The sequence below is a fragment of the Hibiscus syriacus genome, unplaced genomic scaffold (assembly GCF_006381635.1).
Source record: "Hibiscus syriacus cultivar Baekdansim isolate YM2019G1 unplaced genomic scaffold, ASM638163v2 tig00112863_pilon, whole genome shotgun sequence".
NCBI classification, from domain to species: domain Eukaryota; kingdom Viridiplantae; phylum Streptophyta; class Magnoliopsida; order Malvales; family Malvaceae; genus Hibiscus; species Hibiscus syriacus.
The window spans coordinates 7,630-25,747 of record NW_024063413.1 but is presented as its reverse complement, the minus strand read 5'-3'; the positions used below and the strand labels follow the sequence as shown (position 1 = coordinate 25,747).

Genomic DNA, 18,118 nt, shown 5'->3' with positions numbered 1-18,118 from the left:
CTCACATAATTTTAAAATATGATATTTGGTTATTTTTATTTAATTAAGATATGGTCATTGAGGGCTAATTGATGTTATACCTTTAACGGATTGCTGACGTGGATCTATTTGATGTTTTAGTGACCAATTTATTACTTTTTAAACTTTAGTAAGGAAAATGAAAACTTACTCAGATATTAGTGACCATTTGTGTAGTTTACCCTTTTTAATTTTATAAATTCAATATGCACATAAGTAATCCGTTAAAGGTCTAACGACAGTTAACTCTCGGTGACATCATCTTAATGAAATAAACCGAAAGTAGAGTAGAATATATATATTTTTTAAATTCAATAAGGAAAATATTCGAAACTTAAACGAAATAAATTAATCTTATAATTTTCCCAATTATTTTATATAATCAGGATCTTCACGTTAAAACTATGAACGAGTTTCCTGGTTTTTTTGCTTGCATAACTTACATTAGTGGATTTGACCGTGACGGAGCTATGTAGGAGTTTGGAGGTCAATACCTCCCTAAAATTTTTCATCATTATAGAGTATAGGGACAATTATTTATCTAGTTCTTTAAATTTTGATTTATTTTTATTTTACCCCTTATTTTTTTATTGTTAGTTATATTATGTCTCTTGAAGTAAAATCCAGGCTCCGTCCTGATTCAAATTCTAATTCTAGCTTCATGTTTTGTACCTACTAACAAATGAATCCTCCTCGCTAAGTTTCGTTACTTCTTGTAAATAATCCATGCATATAATATAATGACATTTTAAAGAACAAAGTATACATTGAATAAAAAACTTAATAGACTGCTACACGTGGTAAGTATGTCACATCTTTGTACAGTCTCCGAAAGTTAAACTTCTCCAAGATTAAAGTTTGACGAAGCATGTGACAGATTTACATCTTGTTACTGTACAAAGCATCCATTAAAGCAAAAAAAAAAATAGTGGTTATGGTGAAATCTTTGATATTCTTCCATGGTGAAGAACATTTTCTTTTGTTCTTCAACTAGCTGTAAAATCATTCCTTATTCTTCCCAACCCTTTTGGATAACTACATATAATTATTATTTGGAGTGTTATTAGTACCTTGTAATTTATCAAGGAACGAAAGAACCATCATGGACTGCAAAGTGGGGAAGAAGCTGGCTAGGGTTGGCTCTGCTTTGGCCACCTTGATCGAATGCAATGAAAGAAGGATTATAGAACTGGACGAGCCCGTTGTTGTTGCTGTTGTTCTTGAGGTGTTGGGTGCCTTCGTGTCCACTCTGTGCCTTTAGGGTGACCTTGATCCTGCAAAGTGGGAAGAAGCTGGCTATGGTTGGCTCTGCTTTGGCCACCTTGATCGAATGCAATGAAAGAAGGATTATAGAACTGGACGAGCCCGTTGTTGTTGCTGTTGTTCTTGAGGGTTGGGTGCCTTCGTGTCCACTGTGCCTTTAGGGTGACCTTGATCGAACCACATTGTCTAGGCTGTTTGGTAGAGAACTTTCGAGACGACGAGCTCGCGGTCTTTCTCTTCTTCGTTGTTGCCGAGATGGTACTGGTGCATCACCCAATTCGTTTTCTCCGGCTTCCTTTGCTTCCCGTAGTTGGTGTAGAGCACCAGTATTTTCTTGTACCCCTTGACTCTTCCGCCGATGAGAACCGGCCTCGTCTTGCCCGTTTTATGCCACCGCGTCTCGCCGCCTTCCGTGTCGGGTGGACCTTCCTCCGTTTCCTTGTCCCGGGTCGTGTATGCCTTGGAAGGCCGGTGAAAGAAGTGGCGGACCAGGCCATCTTTGCTTACTCCTGCACGCAAGCAGCCGGGTTCTTGACTTCTTGTCAATGTCATTGGCAATAATGCACACTAAGATTAAAAATTTTCGTCGAAAGAATAGTCCCGAATTCTGAATATGAACCATAAATAGACGTTTTTGTGCGAAGGATAGTATTTGTTATAAAATCTACATATAATGGATATTAAAAGAATCCCTACAGATTATACAAAATCTACGCCAAAACGACTAAATAAATCCCAATCAAAACTCCTTACTAGAGAGGCTATGATCTCCTAGTATTTCTGCGGGTCATCTCCTATACTTCGACCGAAGAAAGAAACTATACAACCCAGACAAATTAGTAAACCTAGGAATAATACCAAAGAAAGGCAATGATCTCCCGCAATACTTAAAAGACAAAAATACCTCAATATACTCGACACACACCAAAATTAAACACGAGAGTGAAACCAAAACAATCGAGTCTCACCGTCAAATAGACGTAGAAAATATAAATATATAGATATATAGGGATAGGATAGCATGTATGCATGAAGATCACCTGGCAACTTCTCAGGATGAGTATAGCAAATCCCATTCTCTCCTTCGATAGTAGGGATAAATTCATCAATAAGAGGATGAACCTTACGAGCATCAGAGCGCACCCCTTCCATGTTCAAGAATCTCTTGATCTGTTGGATCGAACTTCACACCAGCGGGTAATCCAGGTAAATCATGGATTCCACCCTACAACGCAGCCATTTTCATACAGGTTTTTGCAGGAACATCGAGTGCACGTAAACCACATATTTAATACTACTAACTATCATTACTTCATGCAAATCAATGATAAGAAAAGAGATGGTGGGGGGTGAATGAATAACCTGGTCACGATACTTGATCTGATGACCACAAGAAGGGCATGATCTGAGGAGACAATCTTTGTGCCTTTGAGCAATCACAGCTTTGTGCGACGATGGAGGTGAGCCTCTGTCGATGGTTTGAACATCACTGCGATCATTGCACCAAGTCATTTCATTTCCCTTTGGTTTTCCCCACCCTTTTCTTTATCTTTTTGCCATTCCACTGTGGGGGAGGAGATGTTTGGCTTTTACTTTCTTTGTTTTCTTCACTGCTACTCCAAAATATAAGCGATACTATGATGGGGAAGAGCAAAAGGAGGAGAGAGAGAGAATCAGAAAGGAAATAAAGTGGAGAGACAAAAGTTGGCTTCACTCCTCTAAAGCTTTGGTGCTTCAAAGCCTGCTTATCTTGAGGTATGAGAAGGGAATTAAATTCTCTTTTTACCTAACACTTTGCATTCAAATGTCAAGCACTCTAAGAATGTCTCCTATGAGAATTTGATTTTTTTCAGTATAGATTTAAGTAAAACATTAAGTTCAAGTCTTATGATCGAAAGAGTATATTAGAATCAGGGACGAGCCATGATTCTAGTTAAAAGGGCAAAATATATTTAATAATAAAAGTGGAAGGATTAAATCAAAATAAATCAAAACTTGAAGGTATAAATATGTATTTATCCCTACATATTTTTAATAATAAAAAAAGTAAGGGGAACAGTGAACCCCTGAAACCATACATAGTTCGTCATTGATTAGAATTTATGAAATAAATTAAGATTGGTACTAATAAAAAGTTTACGTTATAATTCACTCAATAAAAATATTCTAGAGATCATAAACCAAACCCTAATAATATCAAAACTCAACACTTCATAGCTTGGAAACCACATTCGAAGTACTCTCTTACTCACTCTTGAATATGGTTTTAACACTCGAGCGACCTAAAAACACTAACGAGACCAACAAAACTCTTGGTTTCACTCGAGTACCGTGGGTTCCATTCGAAGCAAGAAAAGGGATTGCTTGGATCACAAGTTATGGGTTTTGCTCGAGTATCAGCATATGGGAAACTTGTAACACAATAAATGTAGTTTTTATGTCTTTTCTGTGTTCCTGTGCTTTTAACCTCTGTCTGAAGGCTGCGTTTTGGAATGGTTGAAATAGCTAATTTAAATATTAAAGAAGGTTGAATTGAATAATGGAGAAAAGAGTGGAGATGGGGCAATCGGATTAATTGGTGGAGCTATGTTTCACCACCTGGGAGAAAGGGAAAGGTTTAAGGTCCGATGTCACCTTGGAGTATTCATAAAGCTAAAAATTGTACTCTAATATTACATATAATATATAGTATTAATATAGAATATTTAATAAAACCCCATAATTCTATTTCTTCACCTACACTTCTCATGGACCGCAAGAAACCTCTCTTCTACCTCCTAATGTCTACCGTCTACGTGGCAAGATAGGAGCTCTGTTTTGAAAACCGGACCGGCTGGTTCAACCGGTTCAATCGGGAACCGTTACTTAGTCCGGTTCAATCTAAACCGGTTGAATCGCTATTAGTGAACCGGCCAGAATCGCTGAATCGTTCGAACCGGACCGGCTGAAAACCAGGAAAAACCGGGATTTTTGTTTTTTAAAAAAAAAAATTAAACCAAACAACGTCGTTTGTTAAACGAGCCAAGTCGAACTCGAGTATTGCTGAGCTCGACTCGAACTTGAAAACTTTAAAAGTAAGCTCAACTCAACTCAAACTCACAAGCTAAAAATTATCAAGTTCAACTCAAACTCTAAATATAATATTGAAACTTGAACTCAAAAAGGCTTGAACTAAAAAAAAATTAGAAGCTCGATTGAAGCCTAAAATTCGAGCTTGATCGAAGTGAAAAAATAGTTCACTCAATGCTCACCAAAAGGCTCTATGATTTTGAATGCCAAATTACCTCTATTATTTATAGAAATTAGTTGTGATGCGCTTCTATGTTTCTTAGCAATGTGAGATTATTTTGTTCTCATATTTTTACTCTTTAGACTTTTGGGATGCTCTTCTATGTTTCTTAGTCATGTGGGATTGTTTTTTTTAAAAAAAATTAAACCAAACAATATCATTTTGTTATGATTTTTTTAACCCCAAATTTATTTTTTAATTATTGTTATATAATTATATTTATTATATAATATGTTTTACCTTAAATATTATGTTGTAGTTAATTTGAATCATTTTGTTTCACTTGATTTTATGGTTTTTAACTTATATATGTTATGACTTGCTTTGAATATGACTTGTGATATAAAAAATTATTTTTTATTAAATATTTTTGGTATTTTTATTTAATTTTTTAAATAATTATGACGTCGTCCGGTTCTCATGATTATGTTCTTAAACTATTTTTGAATGATATCACTTCCTAACGTTACAAACGTTATCACTTTAGGTGTCAGGGCATTAAACGACGTTAATTTCCTCTGTTAAGTGATACTTGTCACGTTCTGGTAATTTTTCATTTTTTTTAAAAGTAAAAATATTATTATATTTATAAAAACATAATTTCTCTTAAATTACAAAAACCCCAAAATACCTATAATCTCCAAATCCTAACCTAACTCATCGTCGTCACCCTTCCCGACCACGACCACCGTCGTTGACATAGTCTCTGCCATCGTCATAGTCATACGTCGTCGTAGTATCTACCGATTGGTCGTCAGAATCGTGTGGAATCGTGATTTTTATCCTAAGGTTCACGTGGTATAAAATGTCGTTCAGTTGCGATTTCATAGGGGTATTGATCGTAAGGGGGAGGTAAGGTCGGGTGGAGCTTCATCGATGGTAAAGGGCGGTGGCCAGAGTACGTTAGGGGTTGAAATGAAGGTTTCCAAAGTTTTGGTGCTATTTCAAAATTTTTGAGTTTTTAAATATAATTTTAATTTTTAATATTAGCATAATGTGACTCGTGTCACTTAAAAGGAGGAAATTAACATCATTTACGGTCCAAACACCTAAAGTGATAACGTTTGTCACGTCATACATCAGGCTCATTCAAAAATGAATTTTAGCGACTATTCATGAAAAACACTATAGTTTGGGTATTTATTTTATAATCAAGCCATATATTTTTTCTGTCAATTAATTTAATTTAATAAAAATATAGAAATTAATTTGAGTATAAAAGAAATTTATTTTTTTGAAAAGTTTGAGAATAAGAAATACTATTAAACCTTTATTTATGAGATGGCATGAGTGATGAAACTCCGTGAGGAATTTTCAGTGGGACCATAACTTGTTATAAAGCAAAGGTTTTGCTATGAAAATTTACTCTCTTTGTCTTTTCTTTTGCTTTCTTCCTTCGTGAATTGATAAATACTCATGAACTCACACATTAATGCAAAAGGAAGATACTAAGATTACAGGGTTGAATTAGTTTAATATTCCAATTAAACATCCTTTTCAATGTAATCTACCCATTGTGGGGTGGTCGTCCCCTGAAAATTTAAAAGTATCATATATTTTAAATTTTTATGTATTTTATTAAAAATATATATTTTATCCCCTAAAATTTTATAAGTTTAAATTCGTCCCCATAATATAAATTCTTACGTATGTCCTCGTCATTACCATCCTAATTTATATTGAATTATTAAATCAATTGAGGAAATGGGAGAGTCGACGTCATATTCAGAGGCATCAAAATCAGACGTTGGATTTTAGGGTACTTCCATGCATTTGTGGGTCGCCTAAGCTTGTGGCTGCTGCCATTTCTCACTTCATTTTCACTCGCCTCTTTCCACTTGCATTTTCGGCCTTCTACGATTATTAACTCTCATACTTCATATATCACTATATAACAGTCAAATGTTTGCATAAAATCTTTCAATTATTGAATATATTAATAAAAACAATACTTCAAATCAATAAATAAGGCATGTTCCATTAAAATAGACATATTCACATAATTAAAAATTATATAAAATATATTTTCGATAATTTCTTATATTTTTTGTACAAAATAGTTTATAACATTTTTATGATATATAAGATAATATAATTGTTAAAACAATAATTATATTTTCTTACAATTACAATATATTATATCTAACAAAAATGTGTTGGATTCACACTTCTAAGTATAATTTTAAACAATTAAAACGATTGAGTCCAATAATATCATGGTTTTATAAAAAATAAATTATAATTTATAAGATTAATATTTTTATTAATAAATAGATTGTACCCGGAATCTGATGGTTCTTTACGAAAGCATATTAATAATAAAATTGATTGCACCGTTTGTTAACCTTAATTTATTTACTTAAAATTCCCTAATTAAAACTTTATGAGAGAAAACACTTTTTTTTCATTTTTTGATCGGAAAACTGATATTTTATTATATAATTTGTCGAATGGAAATTCTTGATAGTCGTGCCATAAACAAGAACAGTGATCATATAAAGTAGGCCCATCAGCCATTAATAGTCCTTAAAAATGTTTATTTATGTTAGGGTAATTATGTTGGACGAAAACTTAATATACGGTTAAGAAAATATATAATTGGAAATATTAATATATTTTAAATATTTTTAGTAAAGTATTATTTTAAATATTATTTTTTTATCGAAAATGTTAATTTCGTTATCTAATTTTTTATAAAAAATAATATTTTAGATTACACATAATATTAACATTTTCGATAAAAAAATATTTTAAATAACATTTTATTAAAAATATAAAAAATTAACATTTTCAATAATATTTTTTTTAATTATATATTAAGTTACAGTTCCGGGACATCCCTATTTACACTACTAAAAAAAATCCTTAGAACAGATAGGGTTACACGTGTCGCTTTAATGTGAACCAATAGGCGCCTGCGAGAGATTAGAATTAGTCAAGGCTTTTGTCTCTTGTTTTTCCCATTTTAGAATCCTGTCTTTAGTACGAGACAATTACAATTTTGATTTTATAAATCTAATAAGTATTTCATAATATATTAAAAAATAATAATCATATTTTAATATTTTAATAAAATTTAATAATTATTTTATAAGAAAGATAAATTTGATAGTTTTTTATGACTTTTAAAACTTAATAATTAATATGATTATTTGAATATTATTAAGTTATTTGTTTATGTATTTTTATCTTTTTATTATTAAATTTTAGTTTAATAATAATTTTATAAAAATATTAACAAATTTTCAATAGAAGTCGCTAGTATTATTAAAAAAAAGTAAAAATACTCAAAATTACAATAAGAGTTTAAAACTATCATCGTAAACTAATTACATAATTTATAATCTTACATGAAAAGGTTAAAAATCCAACAAAAAAGACTCTAACATAAAATATATACAACGAGTCTAACTACAACAATAAACGAACCATAAAAAGTGATTAACCTATTAAAAATTCAACGAAAATCGTAAATCATAGTCGATCACACAAATACATTTATCTTTTATGTGCATAACCTACATTTACAATAATTTTCGAACGGTTCTTTTTATTTTAATATATAGAATTAAAATGAAAATATATTCATCAGGGTAAAAGAAGGATAAAATAATATATATATATTTCTTCATGAAACCTAACATATGGTTAATGTCGTCGAATTAAAGGGTTTCCCGCAGAGCCGAGGTGTTGAAAATGGCCGGTCATTCAATGCTGTCAAGTTGAAACAGAAGGTGGTATATTGGGGACTCCTTGGCGTTGCAACTCACCCAAAACACCGTCGCAAGACGGCGGCTTCAGTCCGAGAGGCAGCGGCAGTCCCGGTTTCGATAAAACGTCTCCTATTGCTGCATCTATGCTCTCTCTCGACTGTTATACAATCATAATATTGCTTAAATTACATAATCATGCGTTAAAATGAAGAGTGAAGTACACAAGTAGACCCCTAACTATAGTACGTTATTTTATTAAGTATCTTGACTATTAAAAATTATAAAATAATCTTTCGACTATAGGACATTATTTTTTTAGCCACCAACTATTAAAAATATAAAATGGTCATCCAACTATTAATTGTATTCTAAACTCATCATTTTTGTTAAAAAATTGATGACAGATTGAACTGGATGTTAACATGCGGACTGAGATATGATGTAATTTGGTTTCAGAATTTTAAACAACTATCATATCTCAATTAGTAGGTTAACATCTAGCTCAAACTACCATTATTTTTTAACAAAAAAATGATGAATTTAGAACATAATAAATAGTCACATGACCATTTTATAACTTTTAATAGTCAAAGAATTTATCAAAGTAACATATCATAAAAAATCATTTTATAACTTTTAATAATTAGATTACTCAATAAAACAATACCTTCTATTTTATAATTCACCCAATAGAGTTTCACCTTGGAGCAAAGTTAAAAGCTACTAACCGGGTGGAAGTCCATGAGAGGGTGGGGACCAGAAAGGATGCCAATGCCGGGATCTGCCTTGTACACGGTGGCCCGGTGCGGGGGAGTGCCCGGGACCGGTGGTGCGGCAAATCTCTGCATTCAAAACCACCAAATAGTTTCAGTTTCAGATGCCAATCCAAAACACTAACAACTAACAAGCATCTTATTTCATTCTCATCTTTTCTTTTTCACGATTCTCAATAAACAAACAGGTGAGAAACCTCCAAGTTGAACAGTAAAGAGTGAGTGGGCTGTTTACCGTTGTTGGCAGTGGCTGTGGAAAGCAAGGTGTTCCTGGGGCTACCCCATTTCTTACCTGCAATCAAGAGAGTATTAGGGATGAAAATAAACATGTACAATAATCAGCTCTGAAAAAGGAGCTTACACGTAGGTTTTGGTGGTGGTGGCGGTGCCAATACGAGGGGTCAGCGGGTGGAGGTGGCCACGTGGGCCGTTGTGGTGGTGGCGGGGATGGTGTTCGGGCTAGATGTTTAGGCCATAAGTGGATTACTGATCGATCCATAGTGGGATGACCCCATACATGCAAAGGCCTAAACTGGTGGTTCATCATGGGCGACGACGACGGTGACATGGGCGGACAACCCATAATGGGTGCAAATGCAACCCAAGGATTCATGTCTCTCTTGCCTACACCTGTTGGAGTGGCGGCAGCACTACCGTAGATTTGCCTCCTGTGAGTCCAGTTAGCCGCCTCCGCCTCACGAGCCAGTAAATGCTTCCGATGAGATCTATATTTCTACGCAACAACAAAACACACATACTCATCAATTTCAAACCAAATCCATCGATCAGAACTTCATTCACCATTAAAAAAGTATATGTGTGTACTTGAAGATGACTGGCAATGTTATGGCGAGTGAGACCTTGGATCCCCATGAGCTCTAAAATTCTTGAAGGAACCGCCTTATCCAGCCCCAGCTGCTCCACCGCTTGCACGAACCTCCTGTGCAGCTCCGGCGTCCAATCCACCTTCACATAATTCAATAAGTAAATCAAACACTCATCATGCATCTTTAAGAAAACCTAATTACTATAAGTAGCTTGTTCACGAAATTCAGTCATTATATACCTTCACTTTCCGCTTCCCTAGATTTTGATTTTTCCCTTGTGCTGGTAATTTTCTTCCCTTTTCTGCATCTTTTGAAGTTGTTCTAACTGCTCTAGGATCCCTAGCCTTGCTCGATGTCGAGCTCGAACCTGAACTCGAACCTGAAACACTAAATTCTTCCTCTTTCCTTTGGTTATTATAGCCTTCATCCGTTTTTTCTACCGATGTGTTCGTCTGCGGTGCCTCAGGGGGTAATTCGGAGAAGATTTCAGGGCCCAGCTCCAAATCCGGAAATCCATCACCGTCGACAAAGAGATCCTCAAAGTCGATACTCTCAAGTAAATTCCCATCGGCGAAGTCAGGGAAATCTTCCGAGCTAATAGTGAACATTTCCATCTTTCCTTTGTTTTCATCTTCAGCCGTTGTGTTCCTCAATGGTGTCACAGCTAGCATTAATTCAATCACTCTTCTTCACCCCTCGAAGATTAAACCGAAACTGCAGAAGAAATAATCAAAACCAAAGCTTACGTACAGTCGTACACACAAACTCATCTAACACTACTACGTATCCTTTATGCAGCTATATACCAAATTTCTAATATAATTGGGTGAAAAATAATACAGATTTAAGGCCTGGTATTGGGGTAAAGTGTTTGTAGAAATGAGATTTCTTTCTGCTCTTAAATTCCGGCAACTTGAACGGAGATGAAGATATGAAGAAACTTAATATAGGTTTGATGAGTTTCTGAGGTTTCTTGCTGCTTCTTGTTCACGCAGAAATCAAATAGCGAGCGTCATTCAACAATAAGGTTAGTCTTTGATGGCATGAAAGAAAATAAAAGAAAGTCTTTTTCAATTTACTGTGAAAATTATATCAAGAATTTATAAAAATGTTGAAAATGAACTGATAAATATATAACAAAGATTGGTATTACATTTTATGTACAGTGAGGTGCGTTTGGTACTAATAATGTTATATTATCTGCACGATTATATCTCCGTGGTTAAAATATGATTGTTTTTTTTAGAGGAATGATTAAGCGTTTAAGAATATATACAACAAATTTTAATTTGTAATTCTTTTTTTAAACTGCTAATTTTATTAAAAATAGAAAATATCAAATTACAACGAAGGTTTACAACCACAATCGTAACCTATAAATAATAAAGATATTTTTCTAAACACGAGAAAACCAGTCACTTAATATCACAAGAACCATACGAGGAAAATGTTAAAAAACTTAACCAAATAAACTCTGATCAAATGTAAATACGAATAGATCTGGCTGCATCAACCAACGAACCACAGAAGATGATGAATCTATTGAAAGGCCACCGACAAATATCAAATCAAAATTGAACGACGTGAAAATATTATCTATGAACGTAAATCGTGTATCCAAATCAAATCCGATTGTTCAACCAAAGTAAGAAATATCAACATGATAACAAATAAAACGTCATCTCAGTCATGACATGACGAATCCAAACTCCAACCATGAAAAAATGTCATAAAAGTAGAAGAAGACGTGTTATAGATACATAATTATTAAAAATAAAAACAAAGAAAAAAATAAAAATATGCTATAATAAGAAAAACAATGATCGTATTCAAAATAAAATATGAAACATGAAAGATTATTTTTTTAATTTGTTTGAAATATTTTAAGATCTCTTTCTTTCACTGAAAACATTTTTCAAAAAATGTTTTCAGTAAAATGAATTATATTTTCTGAAAAATATTTTCTGAAAAACGTTTTATAGTATTTGGAAGAGAGTGTGTAAACCATTTTCCACTAGTTGATGAATTTTTTAAAAATTATTTATTACAAATATTAAATACAATAAATAATATTATTTATCATAAAATTAATATTATTATTTTTAAAATATTAAAATAATTTATTTATTTATTATTAAAAATATTATTTCTATATTTTTTAGTTAAAATATTAATATTAGTACATTTTATTGAAAAAATATTAATTAATATATTTTAAATATTTATTAAAATTTTATTATATTAATATTAATAACATAAATAATATTATTCATTATTAATAATTTAATAATATACCAACGAGATTGATTTAAGTAGTAAGCATGTTGATATCGTTTAAACAATGTTTCAGGTTCGAGTCCTTGTGTATGTAGAAAAACCCCGTTGGGAGACTTATCCACCAAAATTAGGTGTGCGACCCGGATCGGTCTAGATAAGTTAGGGCTAAGCATTGGAATTGGAGGGCAACAAAAAAATAATTTAATAATATTATTTCTATGAAATTAATAAATAATATAATTTTTTTAATAATTTATTATATAATATTAAAAATAAAAATATGATATATTATATTATTATAATATAATTGATTATTTTATTATAATATTGAAAATATAATCAATTTAACTTATTATAATGTAATAGTTGTTTATAATTTTTTAATCTATTCACAATGCGTTTATTAAAATTTGGAACCTCTAAAAAAAATATTCTCTTTTACTATTAATACGATTTAATAAATTTAGATAATAATAACTGAGAGTTATCTTTAAACATATATTACCTTGTACTTACTACAAATTAATAAAAAAATTAATTTAGATAATATTTAATATATTAATCTTATTAATAATATGTTAAAAGTACTATAATATAGGTAAATCCCTATGAAACTAGAACTTTTATATTAATATCTTTAATATTAAAAGTTAATTTTTTAAAATATATATTATAAGAATAATTTAATAAAATATATTTTGAATAATTTAATAAAATTTATATTAATATCTTTTATAAGATTGGATCTCCGCCACAACTTAGGTTGAGATGTAAAGGATTTGTTTGTTTTGTTGTTTTATTTGGCATATGGACACAATTTCTATTTTGTAATTTCCATTTTATTGTATTTTTTTAAAAATGTGTGGATGGCATTTTTCCCTATAAAATAATTTTTATAATAATTTTTTTATTTATTTGAAAATGAAAATTGATGTGACAGTGGAAATGGATTATATATATTTATTGTGATTATATTTATCTGTTTGTACAGTGATGAGGAAACGGAAAAGAAAGTGATGGGTGCAATAAATGGAAAAACCTTTTGGATAAATTTATTCAAATATTAATAGGTCTAAACCGAAGTATATTAGAAATTATTAAAAATTATGATTGGTCAAAGAAAATATTAAATAAATATTATTTTATAATCATTATAAATTATTTAAAAGAAAAAAAAAGAATATTATTCTATCTAGAGGATTTAACCGAACAATTAGCACGAACCGAGCGACTCTAGGTCATAGGTTTGAGCATCAAGAGTGTCGGGACGTGAGTATTCAATGTCAAATGATTGAAACTTGAGAGCTATCTTTGAACATATATTATCTTATACTTATTCTAGATAAATAAAAAATAAATTCGAATAATTTCGTTAATATAATATATACGCCGTCGATAAATTAAAAAAATATTCTGAGTGCCTAACAAATTTTTCCAATAAAAATAACATTTGGTACTTAAAATTAATAGTTTTTTTTTCAATTCAGTTCCTGCCTTTTTCTTAAATCATAATTATCACAAATTTTATTTTATCTTTTAATATCATGGATCGGTAAAATTAATAAAATGATTAAAAATAAAAGATATTAAATTTAATAAATAATATGAATAAAAATTAAAATATCAATTTAAAAATTATAAAATTAAAAGATGAGGTAATTGCATCATACATCCTCAAACTATGGTTCATGTTATAAATTGATCCATAAACTTATAAATGTTCCAATTTCATCCTTAAACTATGACTATCATTCTAAATTAGTCCTCAAACGTTTGAACATTTTAGCTTCATCCCCAAACTATATCCTTCATTCTAAATTGGTCCCCCAAACATTTTCAATAGTCCAATTTCATCCGAAAGTATATGCATATACTAATCGCATTCCATATTAATAAAATCATTAGGTCAAATTATATTATTATATGTTTGAAAAAAATAAAGTTTAGGTTAAATTATGGTTAACTTTAATTACATATTCGGATGAATTTGATGATGAAATTGGAAGGTTTAAGCATTTAGGGACTCATTTAGAATAAGGGTCATAGTTTAAGAATAAAATTGGAATGTTCAAAAGTTTAAGGACTAATTTAGAATGGGTATCATAGTTTAAGGATGAAATTAGAATATTCAAAGTTTATAGACCAATTTAGAATTAAAGTCATAGTTTGGGGGCATACAATACAATTAACTCTTAAAAGATTACATGATATTTTATCTGAGAGTACCCAACCAATTGAAGGGTGGTGATGAAGGGGCTCATTATGAGATTTGAGGTCCCTATCTTCCTGAATTGGTCGGTCTTGTCCTTTACTCCTTTCCTTTAACGCTAGTTCCATCCCTATCCCCCTGTCTTGTTCTTGCATTCTTTTTGCCCATCAATTTGAAGACTTCGTCCTGATTAATCTGGATCGACTCGGGTCGTACGTCTAATTTTACTGAGTGAATCTCTCAACAGAGATTTTCTGCCTATATAAAGGACTCGAATCTAAGATCTTACTTAAACGATATCAAGTTGCTTACTACTTGAACTAACCCTCGTTATTCTTGTTCTTGCATTTAACATACATGCAATATATCAAAATTATTTGAATTTGCCACCAAGACTTAGTAGCACCATAATTGTATAAACACATCAAAGAGAAGATGCAGACATGAAATGACACATCCAATAAAAGGAATTTTTGAAAGTTCTCTTCTTCTTTTTCGATTGGCATTCTTCTATATCTTATAAACTTACCAAATTATTATAAATAATTTCTATATGTTATAAAATAATAATAAATTTAAGGGTAAACAACACATTTAATACCTAAACTATCAAATTTTGTTGTGTTTTAGTGTCTAAAATTTTTAATTTTTCAAAATCATACCGAAATTTCAGTTATTATTTCATTTCAATACCCACCGTTAAAAGTTTAACGCGTTTAGTACCTAAACTATCAGTTTTGGTCCGTTTTAGTACCTAAATTTTTGTTTTTTTTCAAAACTTAACGTTAAGTTTCGAACAAGAGTACCAAAATGAAGCAAAAACTATTTTTTAATAGCGAGATGCTAAAATGAAACAAAAACTAAACGTTATGTATGATTTTGAAAAATTAAAAGTTTAGGTACTAAAATAAACAAAAACTAATAGTTTTATGTACTAAATGCGTAGTTTACCCTATTTTAATTATTATTTTATAACTGTTTGATAAATTTAATCTATCTTTGAGTATTTATATTTTAATTGCATATAAAAGATTTTTTTTGGGGGGGGGGTTCTCTCCACTCACATAATATCCAAAACAATTTTTATTTTTTAAATTCGAACTTAACGAAGAGTACATTATATGGAGATATTAAAATAGCTTCAACCAAATCAAAGATCAGCTTCGATTATTAAAAAAATACACACGTATATATAATCGTAGACGCTTGGAGCATTTTCACGAGACTGCTGCAATTGTAGTGACACTGGGTAGTTTATGTAAGATGATCGGAGCACCGTATCGAGGTTGAAGTGTTACAGCAGAATATGGGGCGTGCGTATAATTTGGCGACAGTTCAAACGAGAAGTTGTGCAGGATTTTGGCCATGGCCATTTTGGATTCAAGCATGGCGAAGTTCTGTCCAACGCACACTCTAGGCCCCCATCCGAAAGGATAGTACGACAATTTATCTTTTGTCGTCTCGAACTTCCCATCGGAGAACCTCTCCGGCTTGAACTCCATTGCGTCGTCTCCCCATTGCTCTTTATCTCTATGGACAAGGTGCAGTCGCATGAACAGCTGCACCCCTGCAGGAAGACACATATCACCGAGCTTCGTCTCTTTGTTCGTGGATCGGATCAGCGATGTCGAGGGATACAGTCTCAGGACTTCGAGCAGGATCATGTTTACGATCTTCAGTCGGTTCAGATCGTCGTGATTTGGCGGGGCGTTATCGTTCCTGAACACTCTAAACACTTCTTCCCTGGCTCGGTCCTGCCATTCCTGGTGCATGCTCAACACGATCATGGTCCATGTCAATAAATTGGCTGTTGTTTCTTGACCGGCGAAGTAGAACAACTTGCACTCCTCGATCACATCTTGCAGGCTCATCCCTGCTTCCGAATTGTTGTCTTCCTGCACTTGTTCGAGGTTAGATTTTAGTAGCAAGCCCAGCAGATCGTCCTTGTGCTCTCCTGCTCTTATGAACTTCTCTCTCTTTTTTATTATTCTTGTCAATAAGGATCCCACTTCTCTGTTTACGTGCTTCATCCTCTTGTTCACTTTGGTTGGAAGGTAGCTTAACAATGGGAAATTGATGTTCATCTGAGACTGTAAAAACAGCAGGCCTTGTTCCTTCTGCAGAAGGAAAACCAACCTCCCTTCTTCGAAATTGCTGCCGAACGCGGCTCTCGATATGACATCGCCTGTTAAGTTTTGGAACTCGACCGACATGTCGACTTCGCTAGACCCCATGAAGTTCACTAGCTTTCTCCACTTTGAAATCATCTCGTCGGTGCAAACATCGATTGCAGGCATCATATGCTGTAACAACAAGAGCCCAAAGGGTAAAGATATGTCTCCAAACATGAAAATCATCAAAGAAAAGCAAGCATTTATAATGATAACCTTCATCTTCTCTAAATGGAAAGCATGATCAACGATCTTCCTGTGCTTGGACCATTTATCTCCGTTATAAGTGGCAAGGCCAGACACGAACAGCTGAGTGAATGAATTTGTTTTTGGCTTTGGGAAATCCCCAGATTTGTTGTTCAGAATCTCTTTGATCAAATTTGGCTCCATGATTGCCACGCGTGGAGTTGTTCCGTACCAAACAACGAACGATTTCTCTGCATGCATGGTTTTCACATTTTCTTGTCATTTGCTTATATATATATATATATATATATATAAGAAAAAAAGTTAATTTCCCTAGGTTGATTAAACCTAGAATATCAATATGATACTGCTCTCTCTCTCTCTCTCTCTCTCTCTCTCTCTCTCTCTCTCTCTATATATATATATATATATATATATATATATATATATATATATATACATAATTTTCTAAAGTAAACAAACAATCGTAAATTTCTAGGGTGTGCTGGTTTCGATTGCAATGATCATTGATCCATATGATTTCTATTTTTTTTCATTAACATGAAAAAGAAAAAGGACAGAAACTAAATGAAATCAATTAACGACATGACATACTGTGAGTAGTGGCGAGATCATGAAGCAATGGATTGATACGAGGTAAGATGTCGTGGGGCAGCTCCGTCGGTTCCGACCCTTTTTCCCGAGCTAACTCCATCATCTCCTTGGTGTTCCCATAAACCAGCTTGTAGGGGTAGCCATGGATGCCCTGTTCCCTCAGCTTCTTCTCTATCATCTTGGGCTTCCACCAGACGGCATGAAACAGTTTGAGAGCCCAGGCGGCTGTCAGAGCACAGAGCACCGTCGTCAGAACCGCCATCTCCGACTACAATACCAAGGATGTTTTTTACGAAGCTTAGTTTTGAAACTTGGGGAAGATAGGGAGGAGCTCACGAGTCTTTATATGGAGGATTTGAAAAGGTTTTTCGTTGGTGGATTCTTAAATTTGTTTTCTTGTATACTGCCGCTTTCTTACGTTCATCATTTTACAATAGCAAGAACATCCCTTTGTCTTATCGATTGATTAAATAATTGCACTAAACTTCCCCATTTGTACTCAAATTCGTCGTTATTTGTCTTAGTTAATAATTTTAAGATTTGTAAATATAACTTCTATAATAAAAAGATTTGTCGATATAAATATATATTATGTAATTGAGGTACGTTTTATTATAATATATATATATATATATATATATAATATAAATTTGAATCTATAAAATAAATTGATATGGGAACATCGTCGTCTCCTCTATAGTACTTGTCTGAATTTATTGATTAATAAATCAGATATCAATGATTATAACAAAAATATTGATGTATTTAAGTAACAAA

At 32.3% G+C, this 18,118-nt stretch overlaps 2 protein-coding genes and 1 pseudogene across 2 annotated transcripts; all 3 read right to left on the bottom strand.

The window, feature by feature from the left end:
• Positions 1–1,083: 1,083 nt before the first annotated feature.
• Positions 1,084–3,175, bottom strand: LOC120184229 (annotated as a pseudogene).
• A 4,992-nt stretch (positions 3,176–8,167) lies between these two features.
• Positions 8,168–10,910, bottom strand: LOC120184231 (transcription activator GLK1-like). The gene is made up of 7 exons (XM_039188745.1): positions 10,724–10,910; positions 10,123–10,597; positions 9,882–10,022; positions 9,418–9,789; positions 9,292–9,348; positions 9,012–9,125; positions 8,168–8,440 (listed from the first exon to the last, which is right to left on the bottom strand). Exons 2-7 carry the CDS (start codon positions 10,552–10,554, stop codon positions 8,288–8,290), a joined length of 1,269 nt encoding a protein of 422 aa, XP_039044676.1. The 5' UTR covers positions 10,555–10,597; positions 10,724–10,910; the 3' UTR covers positions 8,168–8,287.
• Positions 10,911–15,540: 4,630 nt separating this feature from the next.
• Positions 15,541–17,693, bottom strand: LOC120184230 (cytochrome P450 CYP72A219-like). The gene is made up of 3 exons (XM_039188744.1): positions 17,342–17,693; positions 16,757–16,977; positions 15,541–16,672 (listed from the first exon to the last, which is right to left on the bottom strand). Exons 1-3 carry the CDS (start codon positions 17,601–17,603, stop codon positions 15,587–15,589), a joined length of 1,569 nt encoding a protein of 522 aa, XP_039044675.1. The 5' UTR covers positions 17,604–17,693; the 3' UTR covers positions 15,541–15,586.
• Between the last annotated feature and the right edge of the window lie 425 nt (positions 17,694–18,118).